At 40.8% G+C, this 16,818-nt stretch overlaps 1 protein-coding gene across 5 annotated transcripts in view; it reads right to left on the bottom strand.

Moving 5' to 3' along the window:
• Positions 1–16,818, bottom strand: part of adgrg6 (adhesion G protein-coupled receptor G6) — a 42,639-nt gene that overhangs the window by 20,524 nt on the left and 5,297 nt on the right. For 2 of the 5 annotated variants that reach the window (XM_063222904.1, XM_063222905.1), the window contains exons 2-6: positions 15,251–15,339; positions 11,199–11,546; positions 8,035–8,670; positions 4,227–4,271; positions 3,675–3,743 (exon numbers count right to left, since the gene is read on the bottom strand). In XM_063222904.1, coding sequence (XP_063078974.1) covers positions 3,675–3,743; positions 4,227–4,271; positions 8,035–8,670; positions 11,199–11,546; positions 15,251–15,339 — 1,187 coding nt within the window. Of the gene's footprint in view, positions 1–1,438; positions 1,499–3,674; positions 3,744–4,226; positions 4,272–8,034; positions 8,671–11,198; positions 11,547–15,250; positions 15,340–16,818 lie in introns of all 5 variants that reach the window. The other 3 variants (XM_063222902.1, XM_063222903.1, XM_063222907.1) reach the window with 3 other exon arrangements.

Here is a 16,818-nt window from a genome sequence, read left to right as displayed (position 1 = left end):
GTCTGCCAAATGCAATGTAATGTAATAGGCTATACATTTGATTTTGGTGGTGCTATTTGTCATATCTACTGTACAAACTAATACCAGTGTATTGCATGATATGTATGATATATGGTATGCTAAAGGTAATAATAGCCACAAATGCAAAGACCACTGGGTCTGCGAACCATTCTACGTAAAGATCTATCAGACCATTGGCCTCATTTGTAAAATATTTGCAGATGCAACTGATACAATGAATCTAGTTAACCCAAGTACCCCAAAACTTGGGGCATTATTGCTGAAAATGATTGCCATGCATATTGTCCCTCGACCTAAGCATTGTCGTCCTTACACACCTGAGAGACATTGATAACCTTGCCTGTAGTGACGCGTAAAATGTATATTGTCCAATCCACAATTGCAAATGACTGTAGTTCGACTGGATCTATCTATCGTATAATGACCTAGTAATAATAATGGTATACATCCATCTGTTTTATGTTTAACCCAATCAAAATAAGTCATGGCTGCATTCTACAGGCAGGTGGTACCCTTATATGATTAATTTCTCAACAAAGTGTATAATAATAATAATAATAATAATAATAATAATAATAATAATAATAATAATAATAATAATAATAGGCTAATAATAAAATCACACATACATTTGAAAGACATTAAAATATCTACAGTATGTTCAGGGTGATGATGGAATAAATCTGTGCAAATATAAATGTTAATATTAGCAGAAGCATAGCTCACCAGAGGTTGCTCCTAAAGGCATGCAACAACAACAGAAATTAAATGTGGTGGATTAATACAGGTTAACACCAGCAATGTCTGACTGCAACAACGAAAAGCCAACCCTCACAATAATAAAATGGTCTCTGAATAAAATAAACATGTACGTATATTATATCTGCTCCGCAAAAATTAAAAGTTCCCTGAAGAACCTTTCAGTTTCCCACTGTAGGCACATTCAGGATGAATTCAGAACTGTGCTGGTGCCTGTTCCTACACCTAATCTCGAACCGGCTGATGTGTTCCTGAACCGGGAACTTGGTTTGCAATGTGAACCATGAAAAAAATAATCTTTGAACCGTGATGACAACATGGACGTCAGCAGGTTCATTTGGGTAACACACACGTGTGGAATTTAGTTCCGGATGTAACTGGTGCGGGAACGGACATCGGCACCATTCTGGTCGGCCTAAAAACAGTATGTGGAGGGAACTCCTTAAAGTTCTGAGGAACTGAGGAACCTCAGGTGCCAAATTGGTTCTTGGAGGAACCCCCCCTGGTTTTCTTCCCTGAACTTTAAGCTCCTCTCAGAACGTCATGGTTCCACTACAGTGCAACAGAAGGTTCTTTGAGAAACTGTGACATTTTCACAGTGTAAAGCTTCATATAAAAAATAATATTTTTTCCCTATAGAGTAGAGGGGGCATCTTACTTGTGCTGGGATGTGTGATGGCTGGCACAACAGTGGTGATCAACACTGGTGATGTTTTTGCTAGTACAGACAAAGTAGTTTGGTTACAAAGATAATGAATGGTACCGTAATACACAGCATGGCCAAAAAAATAAAGTCACCACAAACAAGGTCACACACACTAACATGCTATTGGACCACCTGTAGCTTTGATTACAGTGTATATTTGGTGTTGCATTGTGCCAATAAACCTTTGCAATTTCTGGATTTACGTATTTCCTTCCAGTGTTGCATTCATTTTCACTTAAATCTTGTATTGATAATGGTAGTGTCTAAACATTGTTCAAAGCGTTCTCCACCACATCTTAAAGGGTAACTTCTGCCAATTTCAACATGCTGTAATGCTCACACTACCCTGGACTTGTCAGTACCAGAGATTTTTTGGGGATTGTAGTGGGGGCAGGTGTATGTTTACATTTAAAAAAAACATCTTGATTTATTCCCAATAACATACAAAAGGTTATGCAACATCAGCAGACAAATACCAAACAGCAATACCTTTTGGGATAATATCAGGAGTTGGCCTATGTTAAGAAATGTTCTAATATAAACAAAATCTGCCCCCATTAGAACAGCTCAGATCTCAGAAAGGGCTGACTCGAAAAATGCAGCATCACCGGGTACTGACAAGTCAAGGGTAGCGTGAGCAATACAACAGCATATTGAAATTGGCCGAAGTTATCCTTTAAAAATTCTCCCTGAGGTTGCTGTTAGCACTCTGAAGTGGCCACTCCTTGTGCTAAAAATATGTCTCATGCTCCCTCAGCCATTCTTTCAAAAGTCCAATCACTGTAATCTTGACATTGTCGTCTTGGAATATCCCCATGCCATCAGGAAAGGAAAAGTCTACCATCATCTGTACAAGATCTTGGTGAAAACTGTATGCATCAATAGTTGAAAATAAGTCCAGACATTACAGAAGTTTATTGAAACAATCCAACACCAAATGCGTGTCATAATCAAAGCGAAAGGTGGTCCAACGACACATTAGTGTGTGTGTGATTTTTTTGGGGGGAGAGCACTGGTTAATTACTCCCCCCACCAACCTGGCGGATTGGGAGTCGAACCGGTCGAACAGGACACCGGCAACCTTTGGGCTACAAGTCTGATGCCCTAACCGCTTACCCATGACTGTCCCTATATTAGTCTGAGTGTGACCTTTTTTGTCATTTTCCGTATGTTTTCATGCTACACTTCAATAAAACAATTTGTGTGCGATTAGTAGACCGTTTATGTTAGTGAAAGACAATGGTAAGCCTTTTGCTAGAAGTGTCGGTGGGCTCGCTTTTGATGGAGCAGTGATGCTTTTGCTATGCAGCGTGCATGCACACTTTGCCATTTCAATGAAAATTCTAACCAGAATGCATTGAAATGGCAAAGAGGGCATGTGCGCTGCATAGCAACAGCATCACTGCTCCATAAAAAACGAGCCCAATGACTTGCCTTGCTGCTCACAGCGATATTACTGTGATTGAAACATCTGCAATCTGCAATTAGCTTGTTAGCAAATGTTTTTCACGCAACATGACACGCCGACAGCCATTAGGACAGACAGAGTTAGATGCATGTCTCTTTGCCATGTTAATACGGTTAACAAAGCCCTTAAATTGTTAAAAAATGGCATGTGGAAATACAACTAAAAAAACCTCTGAAACTCTGTGAGCAACGCACCAGAAGCTTTTAGGTGCACCATAAACGTTCAGGTGCACATCAGAAACGTTTAACTCTTCAGCTCTCTTCATGTCATTTACCTATCAATAAATGTCAAAAAATATCAAAAATATCACTCACTGCACTGTCTGCCCTTTTGTATACACATGGTCAGGACACAATGCCATCTCCTCACATTTACAAGCATGAACTTCAACCAAAACAAAACATTAACGCCATGCTCCTGTGAAGAATGCACAGTGCCCTGCCGCTGCATCCAAGATGTGTGTTTTCCTACTATATCCTGATTGATTCAGACAGATTTATACTGAAGATGGACCAATTGGCCACTCCCAAACTGTGGACCAGTCCTTAAGGAAAAAGGACAAAGAAAAGAAAACAAAAAAACACAAAAAACAAATAATGACAAACAATAAACTGCATCAGGAAAATGCCCTGTATGCCAGATGTATACGCCCGTCTTGCCCTGAACATCACATCACATCAGGTCGTTCATGGGATTATTGGATGAAATAGAGCTCGTTACCTGGGCAACCTGGATTAGGGTAGGAACAGCTGGTGGTGGTCTCCGAGGGCAAGGTAGGTGTTGACGTACCTTCACACAAATTACAACACACAGGAAAATACCAGTGTTAATATAACTATTGAAGAGTTGAAATTAATAATTATTGAAACTCTAATAATGATTTGACAACCGTCTATTTTATTTCTCTCTTGTGCCTCTCAGTAAATGGTTTATAATTACACTTTCAGTAAAACACAAAGTAATAAAAAATGATTATTGATTGATTATTGATTGATTATGTGAGCTTACTGGCTCAAGCCCAATAACTGTGTTCTCACTTCAAAATAAGTTCTCAAAACAATCACATGTAAATAGTTAGGGCTGTCAAAACAGAAACATAAGGTTAAGCAGCTGAGGGGACATGGGATTTAGGCTGATAATGCAATTAAATTGTTAATTGATTGAGTAATAAAATTAAATATTAATGAGTCAGCTGATGTCATCTTCTGGTGACAAAACGTGCAAAACAATAAAAAGCAAATCCACACTTCAGTATGTTAGCCCCAAACTCACCACTAGATGGAGGGGTTGACAAATGTACACAAGAAGGGAAGCAGTCTGCAGGGAGCAAGGATTAGAATGGGTTAGTGTTAATGGAATAAAACAACACAAGGCTTCCTTATCCGATCAAAAAAAAAAAACAAGTCAGAAGAGATGCTTCTAATTAGCTGTTCCTGACACCTCAGCATTGCAATTAACGTGGATAAAACCCCAGCACTATCTTTTTGCTAGGAATATGGCTTCTCATCTGTCCCAAGTCAGAATATGTGGGCAAATAACCCAAATCCTGTCCGGGTTTGTCATAGTGACACAACATAACATCCAATTATCACAAGCAAAGCTGAAGACTTTTGCACTTAATACAAAGTCGATAGATACTATATTCAATGCGTACGATTTAAAAACGTGTCAAAATTCAGTATGTTCAGGGGTCAGTGCCTGTTTGTTTTATCCACATATATGCTGCTACAAATCTCGGATAATTTTTTTGTCTAAGATTCTTACAATGCTGACCGTTAAATGCTGACACAGGTGCACTACTTGGAGCAAAACTCCCAGTGAAAGACAGAAACGATACATCTTTGTACATTACCATAACTGTCCGTTTTGTAACAGTAAAGTTGCAGATGCCCTCCATCTGCCTCTAACGCTGTCCGGCTTAAGTTCTGCTACGTGAAACGTGATGCTCTCACTCTCATTCATGCTTCGCCAAGACCTGACTACTGTAATGCCTTTTTTATGCTCTTTCAGCAAACAGTGAGGCTCAAGCTGCAAGTACAGGGGTTGGACAATGAAACTGAAACGTGTATCATTTCAGTGTGGAAAGTTTCATGGCTAAAGTGGACCAGTCTGCTCTCTGTCCCCACAAGGAAAAGGATTGATTTCAAGACTTTATGGTATCATTAACAATATATCTCCCCATTCATTGCAAGAAGTTAGGCAATTATGGGAAAAGGACCTTGGACAAGAAATGCGAGAAGACCAATGGGAAGCAGCTCTAGACTTAGTACATACCTCTTCCCCCTGTGCCAGACATAGTCTAATTCAACTCAAAATTATCCTGAGAGTGCATTGGACCAAAGCCAAGCTGGCAAAGATATTTCCCAATATGGATTCCTCCTGTCCTCGTTGTCAAAATCAACCTGCTGATCTCTTCCATATGTTCTGGTCTTGTCCACTCTTGCAAGCCTTTTGGACAGACATTTTTAATGCATACTCTGTGATGAGTGGCACCACAATCCCTCCAAATCCAATTTGTGCAATTTTTGGTTTCACTGACGAAACAAGATCGATTAAGAGTGACTTTTATATTGTCATAGCCTTTACATCTCTCCTGGCGAGGCGGCAGATACTCCTACAATGGAAGGAGCAAAGGCCCCCGACATTTAGGAAGTGGATTAATGACACAATGTCCTTCTTAAAATTGGAAAAAATACGCTATACGCTGAAGGGATCTATTCAGCGATTTGAGAGAACCTGGAATACTTTCCTTACATATTATGACAGCATACAAGAACCAATTCATGAATAGATGACACCCCCCCCCCCCTTTTTTTCCCCCCTCTCTTTCCCCTGTGTGTGTGTGTGTGTGTGTGTGTGTGTGTGTGTGTGTGTGTGTGTGTGTGTGTGTGTGTGTGTGTGTGTGTGTGTGTGTGTGTGTGTGTGTGTGTGTGTGTGTGTGTGTGTGTGCGTGCGCGCACGTGCGTGTGCGCCTGTGTATGTTCATATTACTTATAACTCAATCACTGTCTATAGGCTAGCTGAGGGTGGGTAAATGGGTGGGAGTTTGGGGAGGGTTGTTCACTGAGTGCATTGCACAATTGTAATTATACTGTCTTTTTTTCTGAAGAAAATCAATAAAAACTGTTAAAAGAAAAAAAAAGTGGACCAGTCTGGTGGCCAATATTCCTTAATTGAAAATTGCATTGTAAGACCAGAGTGTGAAGGTTCAATTATCAGGGTAAGAGCACAGTTTTGCTCAAAATATTGCAATGCATACAACATTATGGGTGACATAGCAGAGTTCAAAAGAGGACAAATTATTGGTGGACGTCTTAATGGCTTATCTGTGACCAAGGCAGCAAGTCTTTATGATGTATCATGAGGTAATGTCAGCATACCACCAAGAGGAATTTACCTACATCCAACTGGACGCAAGAGGAATGCCCAGTTTAACTTTTTAAGCGAAGGCTGTCTGAAAAAGATGTTTGGGTACTAACCCAGATTGTATTAAAAAACAAACCACAGATGCCCAAATCACGGCAGAATTAAATGTGCACCTCAAGTCTCCCGTTTCCACCAGAACTGTCTGTCGGGAGCTCCACAGGGTCAATATACAAGGCCGGGCTGCTATAGCCAAAGCTGTCTAAAACCAGGTGTTTCGGTTTCGTTGTCTAACCCCTGTATGTAAACTTATGTTAACCATAAGAACCAGCATGAAGAGTAAATTATGGTAGGTCTATTACATACCAATAACTAGTAAGCACTGTCACGGCTCAAGCAACACACTCCAAATACCAAAACAAGTTACATACAACATGAACACCTGTGCTAATCAACCAAACACAAGTGTTAATCTGGACAAATATTAGAGCTCAAAATGTAATCATGCAGCGATTTGTTAGTTAGCTTTTGGTGCTACCTCTTTATGATAACTATTTACAGTTAATACAGGATATTGGTTACAGTCCCTGAAGGGGTTAGGCACCTTGGCTAAGGGCACTTCAGTCATGTCTTGTATGGTATTCCAACCTGCAGTCTTCTATGTTCAAGATCGATTCCCTAACCATTCCTTAGCCTTGGGCGCCCAATAATAACACAAACAAAATCATACAAGTTAACTTCAATAGAATTTTTTTTTCCATTTGAATGTAAGTGCAGGTAAACCTATTGCTGTGACAGTAATTGTTGTGTTGCTGTGTGACTTATGATATGTTATCTCTTCCTTCTTACTACCAATGTCTTGATTCTACACATCAATCGTCTGTACTATTGGAGTCTGCCAAAACCCTATTGACCCCTCGTCAAAGACCTCGGGAGGACAGTCACTATGTGTCAACTGTGCCGTCAGGCGTAGGTATTTGGAATTCGCGTTCAGTTTTAGCTAAGAGGTCTAATGCTGAGCCACCCATTTTCATGGGGATCCCGGTTCGCGTCTGGCCTGGGTCATTTCCCAACCCCACCCCTACCCCTCTCTATCTTCTGCTCATCTCCTGTCTCCTCTTGTACTATCTGCCAAAGCAAAGGCCCAAACAGATCCAAAAATACTTTTGGAAATAGTCCTGTGTTCAGACAGACAAGGCAGGCAGACAGCTGTGGCGAAATGGATGAGGAGTTTGTCTTAGGTTCATCAGGTTGTGGGTTCAAACCCCACTCTTGCCTCTCCCTACACCTCCATCAATAGCTGAAGGACTCTTGTGCAACGCATCTAACCCCACAATGCTTCAGGCGCTGTAACCAATACCCTGTAAACAACCATAAGGTGCTTTGGACAAAAGTGTCAGCCAAGTGAAAGGTGATGATGTGATAAAAGGAATGACTCAATTATACACTTGAGATATTATGGACGGTGGTGGCTCAGGTGGTAGAGGAGCCGTTCAGCAACCAGAAGGTTGCAGTTTCGAGCCCCACTCTGCCTGACCCCATTAATGTGTCCTTGAGAAAGATACTTAACCCCAGTAAGTTGCTCCTGTTCCCAGGGTGGTACCCTCTGTGGCAACCACTGCCACCAGTATGTGAATGTGAGTGTGAATGTGAGGCTCAAAGGAGTGGAAAGGCAGTATATAAATGCAGATCATCTACCACCAAAAAAGATACTTACTGCAGCTCAGACTGGCATCTGTGCGTGCATAGGAGGATGGGATATCCCAGAAGCTATTGTCCCAGTCTATTAGGTCTCCTGTTGAATCACAGGTCAAGGAGGACAGTTCTGAAGAGGTCATGGCCTGACTCCAAAGTCTGAAGTTGTAAATGAAACCATCAAAGCTCTCGATATCATCCGATTCCTCACTTGAACTCGAACTTGAACTTCCAGCTACCGCTGCGCCCAACTGAAGGCCTTGGAATTTGGCGTCCTCCTGTTTGAGTTTGCTACAAACCTTACTTCGGTAGTTGCCCTCAAACTGTAAGCTCACCCTTCCTGTATCACTGGAAAATGTGAGGCACAAGGTCTTCATGGTGGAGGTTATGTCTGTGCTCTTTATGAAGCCGTTTATCGAGCATTCCTGACTGTTGATGATGAGTGTCATCCCTGACTTGGTCTTGCCGAAAGCCAAGCCATATCCAGATCCAGAGCTGACGGAAAAAATCATTTCAACGTTCCTGTCGCCCGAACGAGCAATCTCAAAGCACACAGTGAACTGGCTAAGAGGAAGCAATGACACTCCACTCGATACTTTCACAACATCCTTGAGCGTGCCCGGTAGAGCCACTTTCTGATTCCGCAGCGCCACGGCAACTGCAATGGAAACAAACAGACCAGGGTGCATGTTCAGTAAACAAGAAACAAAATGCCGCTAACGAGAACTTTTTGCAAACTGTAGAAGGTTTACTCATTTTAGGCACACCTTTTGTCTTTTGAAACACTTTGTTTGAAGTAATTCATCCAAAAGTGTACAACATTAAGGCAGGAATATGCTTACTGTGTGACCTTACACACACGTACAACTGTGTGCGAAGCTTATACAGACTGTCTCTAGTGCTAAGCAACTGAACATACTTGCTGCAGAACCCTCAGAGCATTACCCACAATACTGGAGGTATTTAGGGGTTGCCAACAAGACTTGTCTCTCAACATCACTAACACCAAGGCAATTTTTCGGGAGATCACCACTGTCTGAGCAGTTGTGTCAATATCGCACCTTGAGCGCGCACACAAGTACCTGGTGTTCAACTGAATTACCATGTGTAAAATTGACATAAAATACGCATCACAATGCATTTGTGCACGTGTGTCCTGCAGTAAGCATATTGCGGCCCTAAAACGATTAATACAAAAATACATTTACTATTATACTTACTGCATACGCAATCATACAATAATACTCACCAACGTGCATTTCAGGTGTGTGCATATTGCTGGATTGTTGCAAAAAAAAAAAAAAAAAAAACACACAACAACAACAGGGGCCCAGCTGGCAAGTCCTGCTACCACTTAGGCCTACCGAACACGTTACAATACTGACTCCTTGTTAAGCATTAGTTATGCATTCGTTAAGTATTATTCAAACCTTAGATAACCCTTTGTGAAACATTTGTTTACCATGACCTCTTTATTATTTCCCATTACTTAATCATTAACATACACTATTAATGCTTTTTTGATACTGATACATGTGTGTGAGAGAGTCGGGGAAGGATTGGCAAATGATGAATGGTTTCTGTATCATTTGCCAATCTTTCCCCGACTTTCTCACACACGTGTATCAGTATCAAAAACCAATAATAGTGTATGTTAATGATTAAGTAATGGGAAATACTAAAGAGATAGTGGTTTATGAATGTTTTACAAAGGGTTATCTAAGGTTTAAATAATGCTTAACAAATGCATAACTAATGCTTAACAAGGAGTCTGTATCATAGAGTGTTACCAAAGAAACTTAATATTCCAAGCTTTAAACCTGAAGGACAACATGTAGAATGGCAGGCAACAAGGACTTACCGATATCATGCCTGAACATTTTTGAGGGACAAACACTAAATGCAATAAAAATTCACAGCACACTGGAACCCAGTGGTGGCCATTTTTTGCTGCCAGGACCCCCTCTTAGAGCTTAGAATCATTTTGCGACCCCTCACCAAACACAAAACATTAAGCACATTTCATAACCATTCAACTGTTACTGAATATTTTTTGGAATTATTAACTATGCACATGTGATTTTCCCGTTTTCAAAATCCATGTTCTGTCAAATCTGTCTGCAACTCCCTGCAGGACCTCCACAACCTAAGGGTTGCAACCCCCAGAGTCCATTGATAAAACCTGAATGAATGAAGGATTGAATGATGATAGCAATAGAGAATTTAAGAAAGTATCTTGTTCTAAATCCCTTTTGTTCACATGAGTTGCTGACTCTTAGCATTAGCTTCCTTACTGCCTGCCAGTGACATCATTTGAAGTGTTTAATGCTCAATGTGGCTTTTTGTGTGAAATCAAATATTTTGTGGGGTCTTATACCATTAAAGGAGAATTCTGAATTTCTCAGTACATGAGGATGCGTCATGTTTTTACTCTTATCAAGATCCTGGCCAGTTAATGGGTATAGTGCATGGTATTGTTTACACATCGATTGAAACATAATAACAAAAAAAACAAATATCACCACAAGTTAAAAATAATAATTAGATTCCTTCCTAGAACCCTAGAGTATTGTATAACAAAATCTGTGAATTTGTCTTCAAGTGGTTTACTTCAAAAGGAATGCTACATTCTTTAAAGCTTTTATTTTATTTTTCAGCTTCAGGTTCTAGACCCCTATTTCCATCTAGACCAGGGGTCCCCAACCCTTTCCTACTTGGGGTCCACGTGAAATTTTCACAAAAGTTTGGGGCTCACCCCTGACCCAATAAACAATAAACTCAAATAAATAGTCAGTTGAAACACACACACACACACACACACACACACACACACACACACACACACACACACACACACACACACACACACACACACACACACACACACACTTTTGACTTTTAGAAGATGTTTCAAGGCCCACTTTGAATACCTTCAGGGCCCACCAGTGGACCCCGGGCCACAGTTTGAGAATCACTGATCGAGACTTAAGTACTGGCCTCAATGTAATTGATATGCACCTATCGTTGGCACACAAGATGGGGTGCAAATCCGTGCACCTTTTCAAAAGTTACAAAGAATATCTGTGGCAGCAGATTGGGGGACCGTCAAGGCAAAACACCACGTTCCAGGGATATAATGAATGTCAGCTGAATGCCTGGGAAGACACATGCAACTTGCAGACATACCTTGTTTGTAAGTGATACTGAATCCCTTTTTTTGGACGCTAAAGTCCGAGTTAAAGGACACCTCCATCAAATTCCCACTTGAATTAAGTGTCAGTCCGTTGGCCGTGAGGCCACAGAACCTCATCTCCTGACTGGGTCCCGTGTTCACTATAACCTTGTCATAGATACACCCCAGAGCCTCCTCAAGCTCAAAGTCCGCAAAGTGAATCTGCACAATAAATCCGGCGGGAGCCAGTAACGTCCACTTGCAAGAGCAACTCTGGGGGTAGTCAGAGGGGTAGCGTGGCGACGTGAAGCCTCCCTGCACATTGGTGAGGACCAGATTGCAGTTGTCTGCGCAACTCATCACTGCCAAATCAAAATCAAAACAAGGGACATGATCAGAACCAACATGATCAACAGAAATATAAATGGAGACCTGACAGAGAGGAGGCCACGGAAAAAAGACAGAGCAGTGTGGAGTCAAGGGAAAAGACAGAATGAAACGAAAGCCACGGAAGTAGAGAGTGTAATTGGACTAGTGGACAGACAGGAGCAATTGGTATGTTAGTCAAGAAAAATGAGAATAGACGGGTGCAGCTGGACAAAGGAGGCATGGCTGACTGTTGAAAATTGTTGCTTAATACATAAATTATTGTTCTAATTATTATTATTGTGACTGACTTAGTATTAGACTTGCTCATCTGATGTAGATGTTTTAATCAATTGGGATCGCTCACTGTACCAAATGCCACTAATGCTGGGGGCGCTGTGGCGCAGTGCACTAAGCCCCCCACATTTGGGCTTGCATGCCCACAGGGACCCCGGTTCGAGTCCGGCCGGGGTAATTTCCCGATCCAACCTTTCTGTCCCACTAGCTTCCTGTCACCATCTCAGACTGTAGGCCTCAAAAGGCCTACTATTTTTGTTAAGAATGTGACTGGCAAAGGGGGGCATGTATAACAGTGTAGAGAGGTAATGAATTTAGGAGGACCAGGGAAAAAATGAGACTTGAACTTAGACTTGGCTTGGGTACGACTTGGACTTGGACTTGGTCAAATGTGACTTAACGTGAGTTGACCTGACTTGAGACTTACTTGTGACAGTCAGAGCCAAATCTGTTGTCATCAAGTGAAATTCTGACTTTAAAAGTAAAATTGAAAATGTTTCCTTCCTTAAACCTGCATTATGTCAACAAAACCTAACCCCCTCTGTGGACATTTATTCAAGCGAGTGCAACCTACTAGATGGCGTGAACCTAGTGAGTCCCTACTATGTGTATCCATCATCCACCTTAATTACCTGCCCCTCCCCCTGTTCACTATAACCTAGTCATAGATACACCCAAGGGCCTCTTCAAGCTCAAAGTCCTCAAAGTGAATCTGCACAATAAATCCGGCGGGATACACTTTAATAACCTGCCCCTGTCCAACCCTCTTCATTCTATTTGTATACACAGAAAGGTTGGGTGATGAACGAGCCAGCAACTCTACCACTGCTACCAACAGGGTTCACTTCTTTCCAAGGGAGTGAGAGCAGGGTTGCCAGATGTGACTAAATCCTGTGCACTAAATCCTGTCCAAATAGCACTAAAATCTGTTGATTTCAATGACCATAGATCTACAGGAAAATGCACTCCATAGTCTTTTTTTTAACGCAGACAGTCATTCCAAACAGCCCAATTGTGTCAGCAACTCTGTGTGGGAGCTTCCGGCTTTCAGCTCCAACGTATTACCTTGTCCCGATGTCCCTGTTGGCTCAGATGGGGATGATAGTGATCTTTACACCAAAACCAAGGGTCACGCTGCTCCAGCAACATTACTTGAGCCACGGTCAATGGAATCTCATGTGTCGAATGCCAAAAACTTAAAAATACGTTTTCACATGTTTTTTAAAATAACATGAAACTAGACACTCCAACACACCTTCTGTTTGTTGGGAGTGACATAGATGGCTATCGAAAACTTAATGAAACGGCAAAATCTAGTGGTCATCTAGTAAAAATAGAAGTCAATACATTTATGAAACTAGCCATTGTTTAGCTTGCTGCATTTCTAGAACCAAGGCCTGTGGAAACAATCTGCTTGGATTCTCTGAGATCTTCTCTGAGAGTTTCCTGTTTCAAACATGCCATAGTGTGAAATTGGCTCAAGCACAAAATAAGCTGTGGCTTTACAAAAATCAAACATCAAACATGGCCTGGATGTTTCATGTACTTAGGACCTTTTTACCAAATGCATAAGTGTCAACATTCCATTTCCATGTACCATAATTTCTGTACTGTAAGATGCAACTTCTTTCTCATGCATTGAACCCTGCAGCTAATACAAGGATGTGGGGGGTCAGCTCTATGTTCCCACGGCCCATTGGTCCCAGAGCCCATTAGCCCCACAGCCCAATGGTCCCACAGCTTATTCCTGCTGTTCCATGTTCCCATATTTTAAAGAAATTATTCAAATACAGGCCCTATGTTCAAAAACTCTGTTCCCACATTTCTGAGTAAACTAAGAGAATGTGCCTTTCTCTCCGCCATGGAGCATAGGGCCTAAATATGAATAAACTCTTAGACATTTGAGAACATGGAATGGCAGGAATATTCTGTGGGACCAATAGACCTGAAAATTAATCTTAAAAATCTTAGTGATGTGAGACAGACCAGTGCGCTGTGGGAACATAGACACGCTCCCGATTGTGGCTAATGTGTGGATTGTCAGCCTAAGTGTGACAAGCACAGAGTGGAGGGAGTTGGCTCCAGAGCTATTGTTGTGTACATACATATACAGTATCATGCTACAACATGGGGACCTGCGGCCTATACAGAGGTGCTATCAAAATATTTTTTCATCTTAAATTTGTTGGGTGCGTGCAGCTAATGTTCAGGTGTGCTTTATAGTTCAAAAATGATGATAATCAGTATCAGTTTAGACTTGTATGCTTTTGTACATGAGTAGTTGCTGTTGCTTTCCGTCCATATGCAGTCCTCATTAAAAAAATGCCTGAAATTTCACCTCCATTTAAAGTAAATGAAAGGGAAATTTCACTGTATCGGGATAGGAAGTGAATGCGATGTTCACTACTCTGTACATGTTGAAATGGGAACATACAATGAGTGGAACGGCATATTCTTTCCACAAAGGATGGCCTAACAAGGTCAAACACTATCTGAGGAGCAAGCCTGTAGAGGACAACCATACCGCAATTGACGTCATGCTTCCATCACATCTGTACTTGTTATGAAAATAAATAGAATATTAATAACATGTGAATACAGTGTTAAGGACTATACATGAAGAAGCTTGCACAAGATAAAATAAGGAGCATGCTTGTGTTATTTGCAGTACAGGTCTGAAACAGAGAGCCCAACAGATACATATAGAGTAGCAAGAAAACACAAAGTGGAAAAAGTAAGTCCAAAGTCAAAAGAGCACTGAAGTATGAAAAAGAACACAATAATCATTTTCAGTTTATTACTTATTATATTATAATAATAGCATTTATTTCTTCTTCTAAGGCAGGAGGAAACTTTGGAAGTCTACGTACAGTATATACGGGTTCTTCTTATTGTCGGTGGTAGCACTTTAGAATATCTGTCTCTAAAAAGCTTTAAACCGTTTGCAAATAAAGACCTACTAATCAACAGAACATTTATCAATGTTTGTAAATGAGTAAAAAAAAATCTATGTTACGAACACAGCACTAGCACAGCTGTAGCAGTCCCGAATGTCTGTCCTCCAAAGAGACAAGAGATAAAACCACTAGATATGCAAGTGTCTGGGAGGCAGGCACACATAAAACTCATCAAGTAGAACTCGATTCCCAGTCCTCTCTTCAGCCGCTTGTCGGTCCTTACTCATTTACAAACACTTCAAAATGTTTTGTTTATAGTTGGTTCATTAATAAATGTTCAAAGTGTGCACTTTAAGTCAAATGATAGTTGTGATATTGTGCTATATACATGTTGTTGTTGTTATAAATAAATCTTTTATTCCTAGGTGTTGCCTTGTCTACTTTAAAGTGTGTTTATTTCTGTAGCCCACATGAGTGTTTGCTGCTGTTGCTTCTGAATTTCTCACCTGACTGTTGGAGGTGAATCAAGTGCAGCGCGAACGGGAGAAAGAGCTGGACCTTCCATCTCCACCATTTGCCAGTGATTTCAAGAAGCCTGAAACACAAGATCAGAAGAAAAAATCTTAATTCATCACCTGTTTGGTATCTCAGACTGCAGAGAGGAGGATGGACACGTACAGTGAGGAGAATAAGTATTTGATCCCTTGCTGATTTTGTTGGTTTGCCCACTAATAAAGACATGATCAGTCTTTAAAGGGACAGTTTGGTCAATTTCAACATGCAGTTGTATTGCTCACGCTACCCTTGACTTGTCAGTACCTGGTGATGCCACATTTTTCGGCTCAGCCCTTTCCGAGATATGAGCAATTCTAATGGGGGCAGCGTTTGTTTACATTTTTTAAAAATGAAACATAGGCCAACTCCAAATATTTTCCCAAAAGGTACTGCTGTTTGCTAGTTGTCTGCTGATGTTTTATAACCTTTTGGATGTTTTTGGGAATAAATAAAAATGTTTTTTGAAATGTAAACAAAGAGCTGCCCCCATTACAATGACCAGGATCTCGGAAACGGCTGAAGAAGAAGAAAAAAAAAATCTCAGGCACTGACAAGTCCAGGGTAGTGTGAGCATTACAACTGCATGTTGAAATTGACCAAACTGTCCCTTTAATGTTAATGATAATATGTATTCTAATATGGAGAGACAGAATGTCAAAAAGAAAATCCAGAAATTAACTCTAAAGAATATATAATAATTGATTTATATTTAATTGAGGGAAATAAGTATTTGATCCCCTGCCAACCATTAAGAGTTCTGATCCCGCAGATCAAATGGCACTTCCAATCAACTTGTTATCTGAATTGAACACACCTGTTAATAGTAACCTGCACAAAAGACACATTGAATCTGCAGAATCAGTCCATAGAATCAGTCAATCAATCAAACTAAACTCGCCAACATGGGACAGACCAAAAAGCTGTCAAAGGATGTCAGGGACAAGATTTTAGAACTCAACAAGGCTGAAATGGGCTCCTGGATATTAAAGAGCAAACTGTTGGTGCATTTATTCCCAATTTTAGGACATACAAAATGATCATCAATCATCAATCTGAGGCCTGTCTCTGGTTCCATACAAGATTTGACCTTGTGGGAATTTAATAACCAGAAAAAAGGAGATAAAGCACCTTAAAACTGTATGGGAGGAGCTAGGAAATGATCTCAAGGCAGCTGGGACCTCAATCACTAAGAAAACTATTGGAAACACTTGATACCACAGCGGATTAAAATCTTGCAGTGCATGTATGGTACCCCGGCTTCAGAAGGAACCTGTTCAGGCTCACCTGACGTTTGCCAATGAACATCAAACTGGATTAGGATATGATTGGGAGGTGCTGGAATCAGATGACACCAAAATCAAACGGTTTGGCATTAACACAACTCGATGTGTTTGGAGGAAGAGAAATGCTGCCTATGATCCCAAGAACAACACCTTCTCCAACATCATAAATGAAAGTGGTAACATTATGTTTTGAGGTTGTTTGTCTGGCCAAGACACAGGACAACTTCACATCGTCA

The sequence above is a fragment of the Engraulis encrasicolus genome, chromosome 18 (assembly GCF_034702125.1).
Source record: "Engraulis encrasicolus isolate BLACKSEA-1 chromosome 18, IST_EnEncr_1.0, whole genome shotgun sequence".
In the NCBI taxonomy this organism is placed as follows: domain Eukaryota; kingdom Metazoa; phylum Chordata; class Actinopteri; order Clupeiformes; family Engraulidae; genus Engraulis; species Engraulis encrasicolus.
This window is presented reverse-complemented; position numbering and strand designations above follow the sequence as displayed.